The sequence below is a fragment of the Miniopterus natalensis genome, chromosome 2 (genome assembly GCF_054644295.1).
Source record: "Miniopterus natalensis isolate mMinNat1 chromosome 2, mMinNat1.hap1, whole genome shotgun sequence".
Classification (NCBI taxonomy): domain Eukaryota; kingdom Metazoa; phylum Chordata; class Mammalia; order Chiroptera; family Miniopteridae; genus Miniopterus; species Miniopterus natalensis.
The window spans coordinates 80,013,833-80,028,876 of record NC_142082.1 but is presented as its reverse complement, the minus strand read 5'-3'; the positions used below and the strand labels follow the sequence as shown (position 1 = coordinate 80,028,876).

Below are 15,044 nucleotides of genomic sequence, written 5' to 3'. Positions count from 1 at the left end.
TTTTTCTTGTAAAGTTTAAAATGAAAATTGCAAGAAAATTGGAAAAGAAAATGAATAATAACAGGCAAGTTTTCAAGATGGCATCTTCCAATTAACACTTAGAATAAAATAGGGTAAAAACGGGGAAAGAAAGTAATTGTAATTTGAATATATTAAGTACCGATTATTACTGGAGCCTATGTGAGTTTATAGCAGTGAAATGGTTTTGATTATTTTTGTTGCTTACTATTGTCATTATTATCAATAATTGTGTCCTGAGTTGTTTTTCTCAGATATGAATTGGGCCATATTCAGGGCTTTTTTAAGTATTAAATTGAGTTTGTAATATATGCTGTTTATAGCTTATATGTTGCTTATATCCACAAAAATTTCAGATTTCTTCCAAGAATTACCAAATTTTAATCCATATTTTATATTAATTATATCTTATTCTGCATATTATATGCCACTCACTTCTTCTAAAAATATTCTGCCTTATGAGTAAAATAACATGTATTGCAGAATGGTCTTCATTATTAACAAAGCACACAAGAGGAAATTTTTTTTAATAGAATTTTAAGTGGATAGCAATCTTGTTTTGAAGAATAGCTTTTAAAATAAAGGGTATAGCCAGAGATGAATTCTTTTCATATAATTCCTTTTGTACTTTTAAAATTTTAGACATATTTGGGAACTAATTCTTTATCTAGCATGAAAAAAAGAAAATTCAAGAACATTAGTTTATTGAAAGATGTGCCTTTTCCCTAACAAAGCATTTTGAAGTTCTCAAGTATTAAAGTATATGTACTCCCTTATCTTGCTCTCCTAAAACATTCATTACTGCAAATCTGGCCTAGTCCAAGGGGAATATGTATCTGCACTGCAAAAGACACAACGCCATATCAATTTAAGCTGGACATTTTCTAAATTTCTTTTCACTATAGGAATAGTACAATGCTAATTTAAAAGGGTATGGTATATCATAAATGAAATCCATATCAAATTAATAGTAGTCAGGATTAATTTGTCCAGGTTTCTGAAATAAAAACTTAAATGGTCCTTTAAACAAATTCTAGGATACAGTTACTGTTTAGAATTTCTTTTTACTGTTTAAAGTACTGTACATGGGCCAGCAGCTTGGGCATCTTGGAGCTTATTAGGCATGCAAAAATCTCGGGTTCCACCCCAGACCCACTGAATCAGAATATGCGTTTAAAAAGATTCCTTGGCTATTTATATGCAAGTTAGGGTTTGAGAAGTGCTGTTCTAAATGAATACTTTGAGTTTTGCATTATACCTTACAGATTATTCTTCCAGGAAATACAAACTAAAACGATGTGTATTTGTCATGTGTGTGGTTGACCTGAAGTTCAGATTTCTGAGAGTTAGGAAAATCCTGACAAAAGTAGAGGAAAAGGTCAAACAAAGAAAGCGGGAGCTCTTTATTTGTAGAGCTAAAGTTAAGATTTTCTTCAACATTTTTTCCTACCAGTGTGTAAAATTTCTATCATTAGCTGGAGTCCTGGCCCAAGTAGCAGTGATAATATTAACACTCTTTCTCCCTCACATCACTGTGAGGATGCATCTGACACTCACTTGCTGGTGCTAGCTAGTTTCTAAGGAAGTAGAGTGTAAATAAGTTATTTGCTGCACATCCTAAAACTTCTAGAAATTTCTGTATTGTGATTATTGTTATACATGAAGTTCATAGGATTTGTTTTTAACAATTTTTATAGATTCTCAAAATTACAAAGCCCACTTAATTCTAGTGTTTGAGCTCCAAAGTCTTATAAGATAAGGTCAATTGAAGTAAGCACAGGAATGTATTGGAGGGATATCAAAAGAAATAGATTTGTCTTGTATAAAGTTTAACCATTAGAAATTAATTTCACTTCATTAAATGAAATTACATTAAAGTGATAGAAGGATAGCAATCAGATATTTCTCTTTATGTATTTATTTTGCTTCCTTTTTATTGAATTTACTGAGGTTACATTGGTTAACAAAATCAGACAGGTTTGAGGTGCACAATCCACAACATAACATCTGAACACTGTTCTGTGTGTTCACCACCACAATTCAAATCTTTCATTGCCCTTTATAACTTCTTCCATCTCCCCCTACACTGGCAGTCACCACACTGCTGTCCATGAGTTTTTCTCTCTCATTTTTTTCCTCCTTCTTTCTGTTATTTATTCAACAGAAGTATAAAGTCATAACTCTTGTTTATCTAATAACTGCCACACTTTTCACTTTGCTTTAAAAGTATGATTCTGACGTGTTGCTGATCTGATGGATGTGTGTAAAAGCACCTCATCGAATGGCAGTTTGTTGAATGAAGTAAGTTCACGTAGTACTCACTTGTATTATTTACCATTGGCTCTAACTATGGCAGGTATGACTTCTGCTTAAATTTGTACAGCCTTTAAAGACCTTAATTCAAGGGGACGAAAAAAAGATTTCAGCTTTCTGGCATCTGTGCATAAGATTTCTGTCATTGGTCTTTTGTTTTTATTGGCAATTTTAAAACATTGTAATGAATTTTTGAAAGAAATTATCTAAGTTCTTTTGTTTCTAAAAGCCACTATGCCATAGTTTATAATTAAGAAGAGAATATTACACATTAAAATTTAGGACCTTAATGATGTAGTGTGTGTAGTTGTACTAAAGGTCTACACCCCACCTAGCTTCCCTGGAGGATTTGGTAAATTCTTTGTTATTATTTTTTCTATTTAAGAAAGGTATTGCGAAATGGAGACACACACATTTCCTCTGGTTTATGTGGCTCCCTATTCTAAATTAAAGCTGTTAGATTTCTGGCCAATCTTATGATATGTAGAGATTCTACCAAGTAATTTTAAAAAATTTTTATCTTTATTGTTGAAAGTATTACAGATGCCCCCTTTCCTCCCCCATTGCCAAGTAATTTTTTATATGAATAATTTCTGTTCATTTTACGCTACCTAGATATATGTACGCATTTATATGTTATACCTGTATATTTTAATTAAATTTCTAAACTTATGAATACACTTATTTTATTAAATAGATATTTATTTTATTTTAAAACATATGAAAACACAGAGAAGAGAATAACAACCACCCATACCTTGTCATTCTGAATTAACTGTTATTAACAGGTTGGCATTTTTTTTCAGTTTTGGGGACAGGGATCACTGTATAATTTTCGTAAAACTGATACGCATTTACTCATAAGAAATTTGCACCATGCAAAAAAGCTCAAAGGTAAAAGTTTTAAAAATCTTTCCACTTAGAAATAACATTAGCTAACCATTGTTACCATCAATTTAATAACATTTTAGCTATTCTTTAAAAATGGATGAATGGCTCTGGCTGTTGTGGCTCTGTTGGGTGGAGCATCGTCTGATACACTGAAAGGTCGAAGGTTCAGTTCCTGGTCAAGGCACATACCGAGGTTGTGGGTTTGATCCTCAGTGGGGGCCTGTACAGGAGGCAACTGATTGATGTTTCTCACATCTCTGCCCCCCAACCCCTGACCTCCCTCCCTTTCTTCCTTCCTCTCTCTGTAAATTCAGTTAAAAAAACATGTCTTCCGGCCCTGGCCAGTGTGGCTCAGTTGTTTGAGCATCTTCCAAGCACCAAAGGGTCCTTGATTTGATTCCTGATCAGAGCACATGCCCAGGTTGCAGGCTAGATTCCCAGTGTGGGGCGTGCAGGAGACAGCCAATCCACATTTCTCTCTCACATATATTTCTCTCTCTCCCTCTCCCTTCCTCTCTCTCTAAAATCAATAAAAACATATTTGCAAAAAATAAGCCCAAGTGGGGGGAAAATATCCTTGTGTGAGGATTTAAAAAAATGGATGGATAAAATTACTTTTATAAAGATGACTTTATATTCTGGAGTTTTTCTTAGGTCAGATTTATTTGAATTTAATAGAAAAGGGGAAATAAAACTAAAGGAGGTATGAAACTTGAAATAAATATTTCCTTACTACAGAAGATATTTTTCCTTTAATTTTTTTGATTTTGGCTTTAAGTATTTTGGGGCTATGTTGTCAGATGAAAATATTTTTATAGTTGTCATATCTTTCTGATAACATTATACAAATGTCCTTTGTAGTGGCAGTTTTTATCTTAAAGTATGTTTTGTCTGAAATTACTGTAGCCACTTTGGCTCTTTTAGTTACTGTCTGCAAGGTATATCTTTTTCCACCTTTTTACTTTTAAGCTTTTTGTATCTTTAAATCTAAGGTGTGTTTCTTGAACACAGAATATAGGCAGGCCTTTTTTTTTTTTTTTTAATCCATCTGCCAGGCTCTGCTTTTTGGTTGGCAAGTTTAATCCATTTACATTTAATTTAATTGCTGATAAAGTAGCATTTATATATGCCATTTTGTTATCTGTTCTTATATTTCTTAAGTGTTTTTGCTTCTTCAGTCCCTCCATTACTGACTTCTTTTGTATTAAGTAAATATTTTCTAGTATGCTACTTTAATTCCCTTACTGTTTATTTAAGTGTGTGTGTGTGTGTGTGTGTGTGTGTGTGTGTGTATGAATAGTTTGTTATTTTCTTAGTGGTGACCTGTGAATTACAATTATCTTACTTTATAATTCTAGTTTTGATTAATACCAAGTTACTTTCAATAATATACAAAAACTTTGCTCCTATATAGTCCCATTATCCTCTGCCTTCATGGTATTATTGTTATGAATTATGTCTTTATACATTGTGTGTTCCCCAACAGTTTTATAATTATTGCTTTGCAGTTACCTTTTAAATAAGATAGGAGAAAAAAGGGACTTACAAACAGAAAGTACATTAATATTCTTTTATATTTACTTATGTCAGAACCTTTAATGTGTTCTTTATTTCTTCATGAGAATTTCAGTTACTGTCTAGTGTCCCTTCATTTTAGCCTGAAGGATTTAGTCTCTCTAATGTCTTGTAGAGCAGGCTTGCTAGAATTTTTGTGTTTTGGGGAATGTGTTAATTTCTCTTTCATTCTTAAATAATAATTTTGCTGAATATAGAATTCTTGGTTGACTGTTTCTTTCAACCTTTGCATGTTTCATCCACTGCCTTCAGGTCTCCATGTATTCTGATGAGAAGTCAACTGTTAATCTTATTGAGAATCCTTTGTTCATAATGAGTTATCTCTCATTGCTTTTATAGTCTCTCTTTCTCTTTGTCTTTTGACAGTTTGATTATGATATATCTCTGTGGATCTATTTAAGTTTATTCTACTTGGAGTTCATGAACTTGGATGTTTAGATAGATTTTCAGAAATCAGATTTGTGAAGTCTTCTGCAATTATTTCTTTAAATACTGTATTTGCATTCTCTCCTTCTTCTGAGATCTCCATTTTAGTTATGTTGTTATTGGTGTCCCACAGGTCTCTTAGGCTCCGTTAATTTTCTTTCATTCTTTTTATTTCTGTTCTCAGACTGAGTAATTTTAATTGACCTATCTTCAAGTTCATTGATTATTTATTCTGCCTGCTCAAATCTCCTGTTGATTTCTTGTAGTGTTTTTTTTGTTTGTTTTTTGTTTTAATTCTGTTATTGTGTTTTCAACTGTAAATTTACTATTTGGTTATTTTTTTAATTATCTCTTTCTTTATTGATATTCTTTATTTGGTGAGACATTGTTCTCATATTTTCCTTTAGTTTATTAACATGATTTCCTTTAATTCTTTGAACATATTTAAAATAACTGGTTTAAAGTGTTTGGCTTCCAGCGTTTGGACTTCCTTAGAGAAAGTTTCTATTGACTTCTTTTTCTGTGCATGGACCATAATTTTTTGTTTGTTTGCATGTCTTTAAATTTTTTGTTTTAGTTGCTTTTATGAAGGAGGGAATATTTTTAGAGGTCCATACTTTATCATTCCTGCCGATGTCACTTATGTATTAACTTCTATACATAAAACATTCTTAATATAAATCTGATATTTTAAAATTCTTATGCCTTTCTGTCTGCCTGACACAAGACTGTAGTCTATTACATGGACTTCTAAGTACTGGATTTTGTTTCACTTACAAATCTGACTATATTAATATTATAAGTACTATGAAAAATGTTGTTTCCTTTTTTAATTGATAGGCACCTCTTTTTGGCTGTCATATGCCTGCAAGTAGAGATAATGAACTTGGCATTTGTTTCAGTAAGTGCCAGATACTCTACTCAGTAATTTAGATGCAACAATCCCATTTAATCCTTACAGAATTCCCCTGAAACTCTGAGAAGTTAAATAATTTTTATAAGGACACCACTAGTAAGTGGTAGATCCAAAGTATAAAACTAATCTCCTTAACTCCAGAGCCCAAGATTTTAGTGGCAGTGTTGTACTGTTTCTGTGCAGTGTATAGTCCATGGACTAGTCTCTTGAAAATTGCTTGGGGTGCTTGTTGAAAGATGGGTTTCTAAACCCCAAACCTATACATATTGAACCAAAATCTTGGAGATTTGGGCCTAAGAGTGGGCGATGATTCTCCATTATAGCTATTGAAGTGCTGTCTCTGGATTGCTTTTTTCTTGTAACTTGGGCTGAAAACCAAAATAGGCCATTTCAAATTTATATGAAAATATAATTCTGCAATTCAAAGAACACTAAATTTTCTCACAATTTTTTGAATATTAAAGGTATAAATTCTTTACTTCTAATTGTGACATATTAATTCTAAGATAATCTAACAAAAAGCTTTTGTGTCACTTTCTGTGTTGATTAGGATAATATAAGCTGTTGATAAATTACTGATTTTCTAATGTGCCAGCTCTACAACTTTTGTATGTATTATTTTACCGTGAACTGGCATTTATTTATACATTAAAATTTAGTGGAAAATATAAGCAGTGGGTAACCATAGTTTATTTTAGGTTGAACTTCCACCACCTGATCTTGGACCAAGTTCTGCACTAAATCAGACACTCATGTTGCTGCGTGAAGTTTTGGCATCTCATGATTCTTCAGTTATACCACTAGATGCCCGTCAAGCTGATTTTGTGCAGGTATGTTGTAAATTTTTTTTTAATTATTGCTTATTACTCCTCTATTGTAAATTCTGTTGAAATTCTGGTATTTTATGACATATATTTTGACAAACTCTCCCATTGATTTTTCCTTCAAATATAAATCAGCTCTCTTTAATTTAAAAAGTATTCATTCAGTGATACTCATTTTAAAAACTATTCTGATTATTATACCATTTAATTTTTTTTTTCTTATGTGATTCTGTAAGTTGGCCCCCTTCAAATTAGTTTGGCATTCATTCAGAAGTGCCATTAACCCAGGCCTGTATCACTCATTGGGAATGAAAGAATAAATTTTATTTTATTTTTCATTTGCAGGTTTTATCTTGTGTCCTGGATCCTCTCCTTCAGATGTGTACTGTATCAGCCAGCAATTTAGGCACAGCTGACATGGCAACTTTCATGGTGAATTCACTATATATGATGAAGACAACATTAGCTCTATTTGAATTTACTGACAGACGTTTGGAAATGCTACAGTTTCAGGTTAATTCTGCCATAAAATGGTTGTTTACTGGGATGGAATCTTTTTCTATATGTCATCTCAGTTACTAGCTTTGTGCCCTAATTCCTATAAATCCTTTGTTATAGTCTGATGGAAGGGCACACACACATGTACACACACACACACACACACACACATATTCACTATTTTAGTTTTGTTTTGGAGAAGTCAGAATATGTAATGGGTAAGATAGTATATTCAAACCACAGTATGTGGTGGTAGAATGAAGCTTTTCTGATTAATTTGAACAATTATTCTATATGCAGATTTCAGTTTCTGAACTGTAAATAATAATATGGTATGTTTTTCAAGCTGTGAAGTTAGTCCAAAATGTGTTATAAAGGACAGATACATTTTTATCTGTGTGTAAACCAGTGTTAGGCAAAACGTTACAATTAGTTATACCAATCACTCTCTTCCTTAAACCAAATGGTATCACTTAGGAGATTATAAAATGGCTAAAACAAAACCTTATAGAAAATTTACCAGATACTTGGGTTCTGATTTTGAAATAGTGATTTTCCGTAGCTGTAATTTTTTTTAAAACGCTGAATGTTGTGTTATCACAAGTATATAAACAATTTGGCAGTGGCTATAGTAAAAATTCATTTGTAAAGTTTTGGGGTTTTCTGAGGAAAGAGTGTGATCCATCTAAATTTGTGATATTTTCTATTTAAAAAGAAACATAATGAAGGATGATTAATTTTTCTTTCCTGCATAACATTTTTATATAGAATTAATAAAATTCTTTTAAAAACTTAGTTTTTCCTGTATTTATCACTAATTCAACTCCAAATTCTTCCTGTTGTCTAAATCTTTTTCAAGATATATAGGTATATCAGGTGTTCATCAACCTGTTTTATCACCAATTACCTGCATTTCTTAAATATCCATAGACATTTTTTTGCATTTCAAGAGAACAGGCACCACTGTATAAGTGCTTATTAAGTGTGCACTTGCATTATTCTTATTGATAGACAGTTGGCTGGTACTAGTGGCATGGACCAGTTCATAGACAGTGTGTGAAAGGATTATATAAGTATGTGGATACTGGAAGACATGGTTTATTAGGCCCCGCAAAGTAGCAGTTTACCTTGTTAAGTAAAAGATCCTTGATTTTCAGACCTTTTCTATTAATCCTGCTAATTTTCTTCTACACTTATTAAGCTTCCTTTAGTATATGTATCTTTTAATATATCTATTGATTTCAGAGAGAAGAAAGGACAGGGAGAGAGAGAGAGATAGAAACATCAATAATGAGAGAGTCATTAATTGGCTGCCTCCTGCACACCCCCGACTGGGGATGGAGCCCAGCAACCCAGGCATGTGCCCTGACCGGGAATTGAACCCCGATTGCCTGGATCCTAGGTTGATGCTCAACCACTGAGCCATGCCCGACTGGGCCTTCCTTTAGTATTTCAAGTGAGAAGTCTCGGCTAGTTTGTTTCTCTTTTGTTTGTGGTAATCTGTTTTATCCATTTGGAAGCTTGTAAGGATTTCCTTTGAGTTCAGATATTTCCTCAGGATATTTTTTGGTATATGTCTTTTCCCCTTATTTTTATCTTCAACTTTTCAGAGCTATTTCAATCTGAAGATTCAACCCTTTCTTTTGCTCAATAAAGTTTTCTGTTATCTTTAATTATTACTTCTCCATCTGTTACTTTTTATATTCTGACGCTCCTGTCCTTATTTGGCTTTATCTCTTGAATCTTTCTTCTAATTTCTTTTTAAACCTCTTCACTGTAACCTATTTCTCTGATGTTTATTCTGTGTTACTTTTCTTCAATTTTTCCTTCAGATATTAATTTGGTTCTAATCAGTAACTCTTTCATTAAATGTTACATTTGTACATCTTGTTTTTCTTGGATTTCCAATAAGTCTAGTAAATACGGACTCTGATTTTACTTTTTTGGGTATTCACTTAAAAAAGTAAAATTAGAGCCCTTACTTACTAGACTTATTGGAAAATTAGTTAAAAGTACTCTGTCTTTCAATAGTGTTACCCCAAGAAGAGATACCTGTTCTGATTATTCAGATGAGTGTCCTCTTAAAACCTACTCACCTCTTTTAAACAGTTGTAAGTTTTTTATGGGGAAGGGCTCAGCTATTGAAGTTACTTAGACAATGGCAAATATTCAGATAGTAACAGCACAGTTAGTAGGGTACAGTGTCATTGGCAAACAAAATGGTAAAACTTACGGAACTTTCTGGGGAGGAGTAGAAGGAAGACCTCCATACTCTCAGGCCTGTACTAAGTAAAATAAGGGAGCAGCAGACTTCTTCCTACTAGGGAATACTTCTGAGCACATACAAGTAATTTCTGCTAGCTGAGTCTTAGGCAGTTCTTGAATCTGATATCTTTGACCAAATGTCATTTGGGTCCTCAACTCTCCCCTGTTGTCCCAATACCTACTTTCTCCTCAGGAGAACTTACAGCCCCAATGGGATTTACTTCAGGCTTTTCCAGATGGCATATTTGATTGATGGAGTCAGTCCAGCAAGTTGGGAAGGTGAGGGAGTGAGGAGGTTAAGAATATCAGGCCCTTATCTTCCCAGAATTCTTACTAAGCGTTTTAGTTTACATTGTTGTTTGTTAGTGTGTGTGTTTGTTTTTCTTTTGCTTATTACTGGCTTTTAAAAGAGCTGAGAAGCAACTCAAAATTTTTGAAATTCTTTTTGATTATCATCTTTGAAAGTAAGATTTTCTCTCCTTTTTGAAGAAGGACTTCCTCTTTAGGGGAAGGAAGAGCCTTTGTTACAGAAGCAGTCCCTGTGGCCGATAGTCTGGTGTTAGAGCCACTTCAAGGAACAGCCCCATGGTGAAGAACTAAGACTGCAGGGTAGTCTTCTACTCTCCTCAGTCTCATATCTCTTTTGAAATATTTTCTTTTTATTGTGTTTTATTTTAGATTGAAGCACATTTGGACACACTTATAAATGAGCAAGCTTCTTATGTTTTAACTAGAGCAGGATTGAGTTACATCTATAACACCATACAGCAGCATAAACCTGAACAGGTAAGCACGTGGATGTTCCTAATTAGAGAAATATATCAGTTCAGAGTATGCGTTCTAGAGCTAGACTCTGGTTTGAATCTTGGCTCTGCCACTTTAGAGCTATTTTTCACTCAGAAAATGACGTATCCCTCTGTTTCCTCTTCTGTAGTTTGGAGGATGTGTTTCATAGGGCTATTCTAGGATTAAGTGAGATAATACATGTATAGTTCTTAGATGATTACCTGAGTGCCCCAAACTATGAACTATCCTTTTTATCACAGATAGTTTGGGTTAAAAGTAATGAAAATATACAAAAATTCATATAAAGTATATAAAGAGTATTCATTCTGGGAATTATTTTAGGGTCCTATATCTCTTTCAGTTAATTGAACATGTACATTACTATATAAATAGCAGCCATTCCTTTCTTAATTTAGCAAATCATGATATATTACTTTGGAAAGGTAAATACTTCTGGGACCAGCATATCATCATGTTAAGTAATAGAACTCCAGTAGAACTAGAAAAAGGAGTGATAGAAACCCTTGAAAACCAGGTAAGCATCTTTCTTTAAAAAGCAAATAACTCTTTTAAATGACATCTACATGAAGACTATTTTATATTCCAGGAATTCTTAAATGAAGCTGTCAAAAATCACAAGTTCTAAATTTTTTCTTTTGATAAAGTAGAAAGCAAATTTCTATCAGAAGGAACCAATTCTGCTGTTTTTATACTATCTAAAATTATCAGTTAAACCCATAAAGCCTCCATGTCTCATTGCCATTTTCTAAGTGCCTAATTGCCTTTTTTTTTTTGCTTATAAATAAATCTGAGATATCCTGATTTTTCCATTGTTAATAAACATATGTGCTTTTTACTCCCTCCAACAACTATTATTGAGTGCCTTTTTGCTACTTATAAAAAAGTGAACAAATCATTGTCCCTACTCTAATTGAGGTTGAAGAGATGATACTTGAGTTCTTTGGAAATAAGCTAAATCTCCAAATGTGGGCAGTTCACTAATGGACTATGTTTTATAAATGAACAAAAATGCATAGCATGTTTTTTACATCTTGTTTCTTTTTCTTTTTCTGTTTATTTTTGTTTTAGGGTTCTTTAGCTAATTTTCCCAACCTAGATTCTGTGGCACTGAAGGCTGCAATGGTAAGTGCATAATAAAGCATTTCAATATAGTTTTCCTTATGGAACATTATTCTTTTTAAATTTTTATTTTAATTTCATTTTTTAATTACAGTTTACATTCAGTATTATTTTGTATTAGTTTCAGGTGTACAGCATAGCGAACAGACAATCATATACTTTACAAAATGATCCACCTGTCATGATACATAGTTATTACAATATATTCCCTATGTTGTACTTTACATCCCCATGACTGTTTTGTAACTACCAATTTGTACTTCTTAATACCTTCACCTTTTTCAACCATCCCCTCAATATCCTTCCTTTCTGACAACCAGCAGTCTGTTTTCTGTATCTTTGAGTCTGTTCCTGTTTTGTTTGTTCATTTATTTTGTTCTTTAGATTCCATGTATGAGTGAAATCATATGATATTTGTTGTTTTCTGTCTGACTTATCTCACTTAGCATAACACTCTCTAAATCCCTCCATTTTGTTGCAAATTTTAAGATTTTGTTCTTTTTTATGGCCAAGTAATATACCACAACTTTTTTATCCATTTGGGTTGCTTCTGTGTCTTGGCTATTGTAAATAACACTGAAATGAACATAGGGGTGCATATATTCTTTTGAATTAGTGTTTTATTTTTTTTCCATTATGTACCCAGAAGTGGAATCACTGGGTCACAAGGCAGTTCCATTTTTAAATTTTTGAGTAACCTCCATACTGTTTTCCATAGTGGCTGCACCAATCTGCATTCCCACCAACAGGGCAGAGGGTTCCCTTTTCTCCACATCCTCACCAACACTTGTTTTTTGTTGATTAATTGATAAGAACCATTCTGACAGAAGTGAGATGATATCTCATTGCAGTTTTAATTTGCTTTTCTCTAATTATTAGTGACATTGAACATTGGCTATCTGTATATTGTTAGTTTTGGAGAAGTGTCTGTTTTAGTCTTCTGCCTATTTTTTAATTGGATTAGGTGAGGTTTTTTGGTGTTGAGTGGTATGAGTTCTTCATAAATTTTGGATATTAATCCCTTATCAGAAATATGATAGGCAAATATCTTCTCCCATTCTCTTCATTTTGTTGATGGTTTCCTTTTCTGTGCAAAAGCCTTTTAGTTTGATGTAGTTCCATTTGTTTATTTTTCCTTTTGTTTCCTTTTCTGGAGGAGATATGTTAAAAAAAGAATGCTAAGAGTAATGTCAGAGATTTTCTTTTTATTCTTCTAGGAGTTTTATGGTTTTGATTCTTACACTTAAGTCTTTAATCCATTTTGATTTTTCGTTATATGATGTAAGAAGGAGTCTAGCTTCATTTTTTTTTTTTTTTGGCATATATCTGTTCAGTTTTCCCAGCACCACTTATTGAGCAGACTGTCTTTTACTCATTGTATGTTCTTGCCTTCTTTTTCAGGCATTTTTGGGTCATATAGGTGTGGGTTTATTTCTGACTCTGTCTGTTCTCTTCCACTTATCTGTGGCACTGTTTTTATGCCAGTACCATACTCTTTTGATTATAATAGCCTTGTACTATAGTTGTATATCAGGTGGCACATAAATTTTAGGATTATTTGTTCTAGATCTGTGAAAAACACCATTGGTATTTTGATGGAGATTGCATTGAATCTGTAGATTGCTTTGGTAGTATGGACATTTTAGCAATATTTATTCTTCCCATCCATGAGCACAGTATACGTATGCTTACATTTATTTGTATCTTTTTCAGTTTCTTTCTTCAGTGTCTTATAATTTTTTGAGTACAGGTCTTTGGCCTCCTTTGTTAGATTTATTCCTAGGTTTTTTTTTTGTTTTTTGTTTTTGTAATTGTAAATGGGATTGTTTTCAGTTTCCCTTTCTGATCATTATTTGTGTATAAAATTTCAACCAATTTTTGAATATTTATTTAGCATGTTGCTACTTTACTGAACTTATTTATTAGTTCTAGTAGTTTTTTGATGGAATCTTTAGGGTTCTCTATATACAGTATCATATTATCTTCAAATAATGACAGTTTTACTTATTTCTTTCCAATTTGGATGCCTTTTGTTTCTTTTTCTTATCTAATTGCTATGGCTAAGATTTTCAATACTATGTTGAATAACAGTGGGGAAAGTGATCTTAAAGGGAAACATTTTTAGTTTTTTCTTGTTTACTATGATGTTAGCTGTGGGTTTCTCATAATGGTCTTTATTATGTGGAGGTATTTTTTCTATATTTCCACTTTGCTGAGAGTTATTTTCCTAAATAAGTGCTGGAGTTTATCAAATGCTCTTTCTGGATCTACTCATAATCATGTGATTTTTAAACTTCGTTTTGTTTATGTGATGTGTCACCTTATGGATTTGTGGATATTGAACCAACCTTGAGTCCCTGGAATAAGTCCCATTTGATCATGGTGGGATCATCTCTATTATTGGATCCAGTGTGCTAGTATTTTGTTGAGGATTTTTGTATCTATATTCATGAGAAATATTGGCTTATAATTCTCTTTCTTTCTAGTGTTGTTATTTGGTTTTGGAATTAGGATAATGCTGGCCTCGTAAAATGAGCTTGATATTCTTCCCTCCCTCAAACTACTCTTTGGAATAGTTTGAGAAAGATGTTAGTTTTTCTCTGTATGTATGGTAAAATACACCTGTGAAGCCATCCATTCCAGACTTTTGTTTGTTGAGAGTGTTTTGTTTTTATCACAGCTTCTGTTTTGCTCATCTGTTCAGATTCTCTGATTCTTCCTGATTCAGATTTGGAAGATTGTATATTTCTAGGAATTTATCCATTTTTCCAGATTGCCCAGTTTTTTACATATAATTGTTCACATTACGTTTTTTATAATCCTTTGTATTTCTGTGGTATCGGTTGTCATCTGTATTATTTTATTTCTGATTTTATTTACATGGCTTCTCCCTTTTTTTATTTTTATTTCTTGACAAGTCTGGTTAAAGGTTTATTAATCTTTTTTATCTTTTCAAAGAACCAACCAGCCTTTGGTTTAATTGAAATTTCTTTGTATTATTTTTGGACTCAATTTTGTTTATTTTTACTCTGAACTTTATTATTTCCTTTCTACTCACTTAGGGCTTTGTTTGTTCTTTTTATAGTTTCTTTAGGTGTAACTTTAGATTATTTATTGGAGATTTTTCTTGTTTTTTGAGGTAGGCCTGTATAGCTATGAATTTCCCTTTTAGGACTGCTTTTTCTGTGTCCCATAGATTTTGAGTTTTAGAGTTTTTATTTTCATTTGTCTCAAGGCATTTTTTGATTTCTTTTTTTTTCTAATTGTTAACACATTCCTTGTTAATAACATGTTATTTACCCTCCATGTGTTTGTGTGGTTTTTCTTTCAGATTATCTCTTGTTTTTTCAGATTATTTCTATTTTCAAACCACTGTGTTAGAGAAGATACTG

At 32.6% G+C, this 15,044-nt stretch overlaps 1 protein-coding gene across 2 annotated transcripts in view; it reads left to right on the top strand.

The window, feature by feature from the left end:
• The window catches only part of COG6 (component of oligomeric golgi complex 6), a 91,341-nt gene that overhangs the window by 52,544 nt on the left and 23,753 nt on the right, over positions 1–15,044 (top strand). For both annotated transcript variants that reach the window (XM_016212915.2, XM_016212916.2), the window contains exons 14-17: positions 6,838–6,969; positions 7,309–7,476; positions 10,405–10,512; positions 11,602–11,655. In XM_016212915.2, the coding sequence (XP_016068401.2) occupies positions 6,838–6,969; positions 7,309–7,476; positions 10,405–10,512; positions 11,602–11,655 (462 nt within the window). The remainder of the gene's footprint in view (positions 1–6,837; positions 6,970–7,308; positions 7,477–10,404; positions 10,513–11,601; positions 11,656–15,044) is intronic.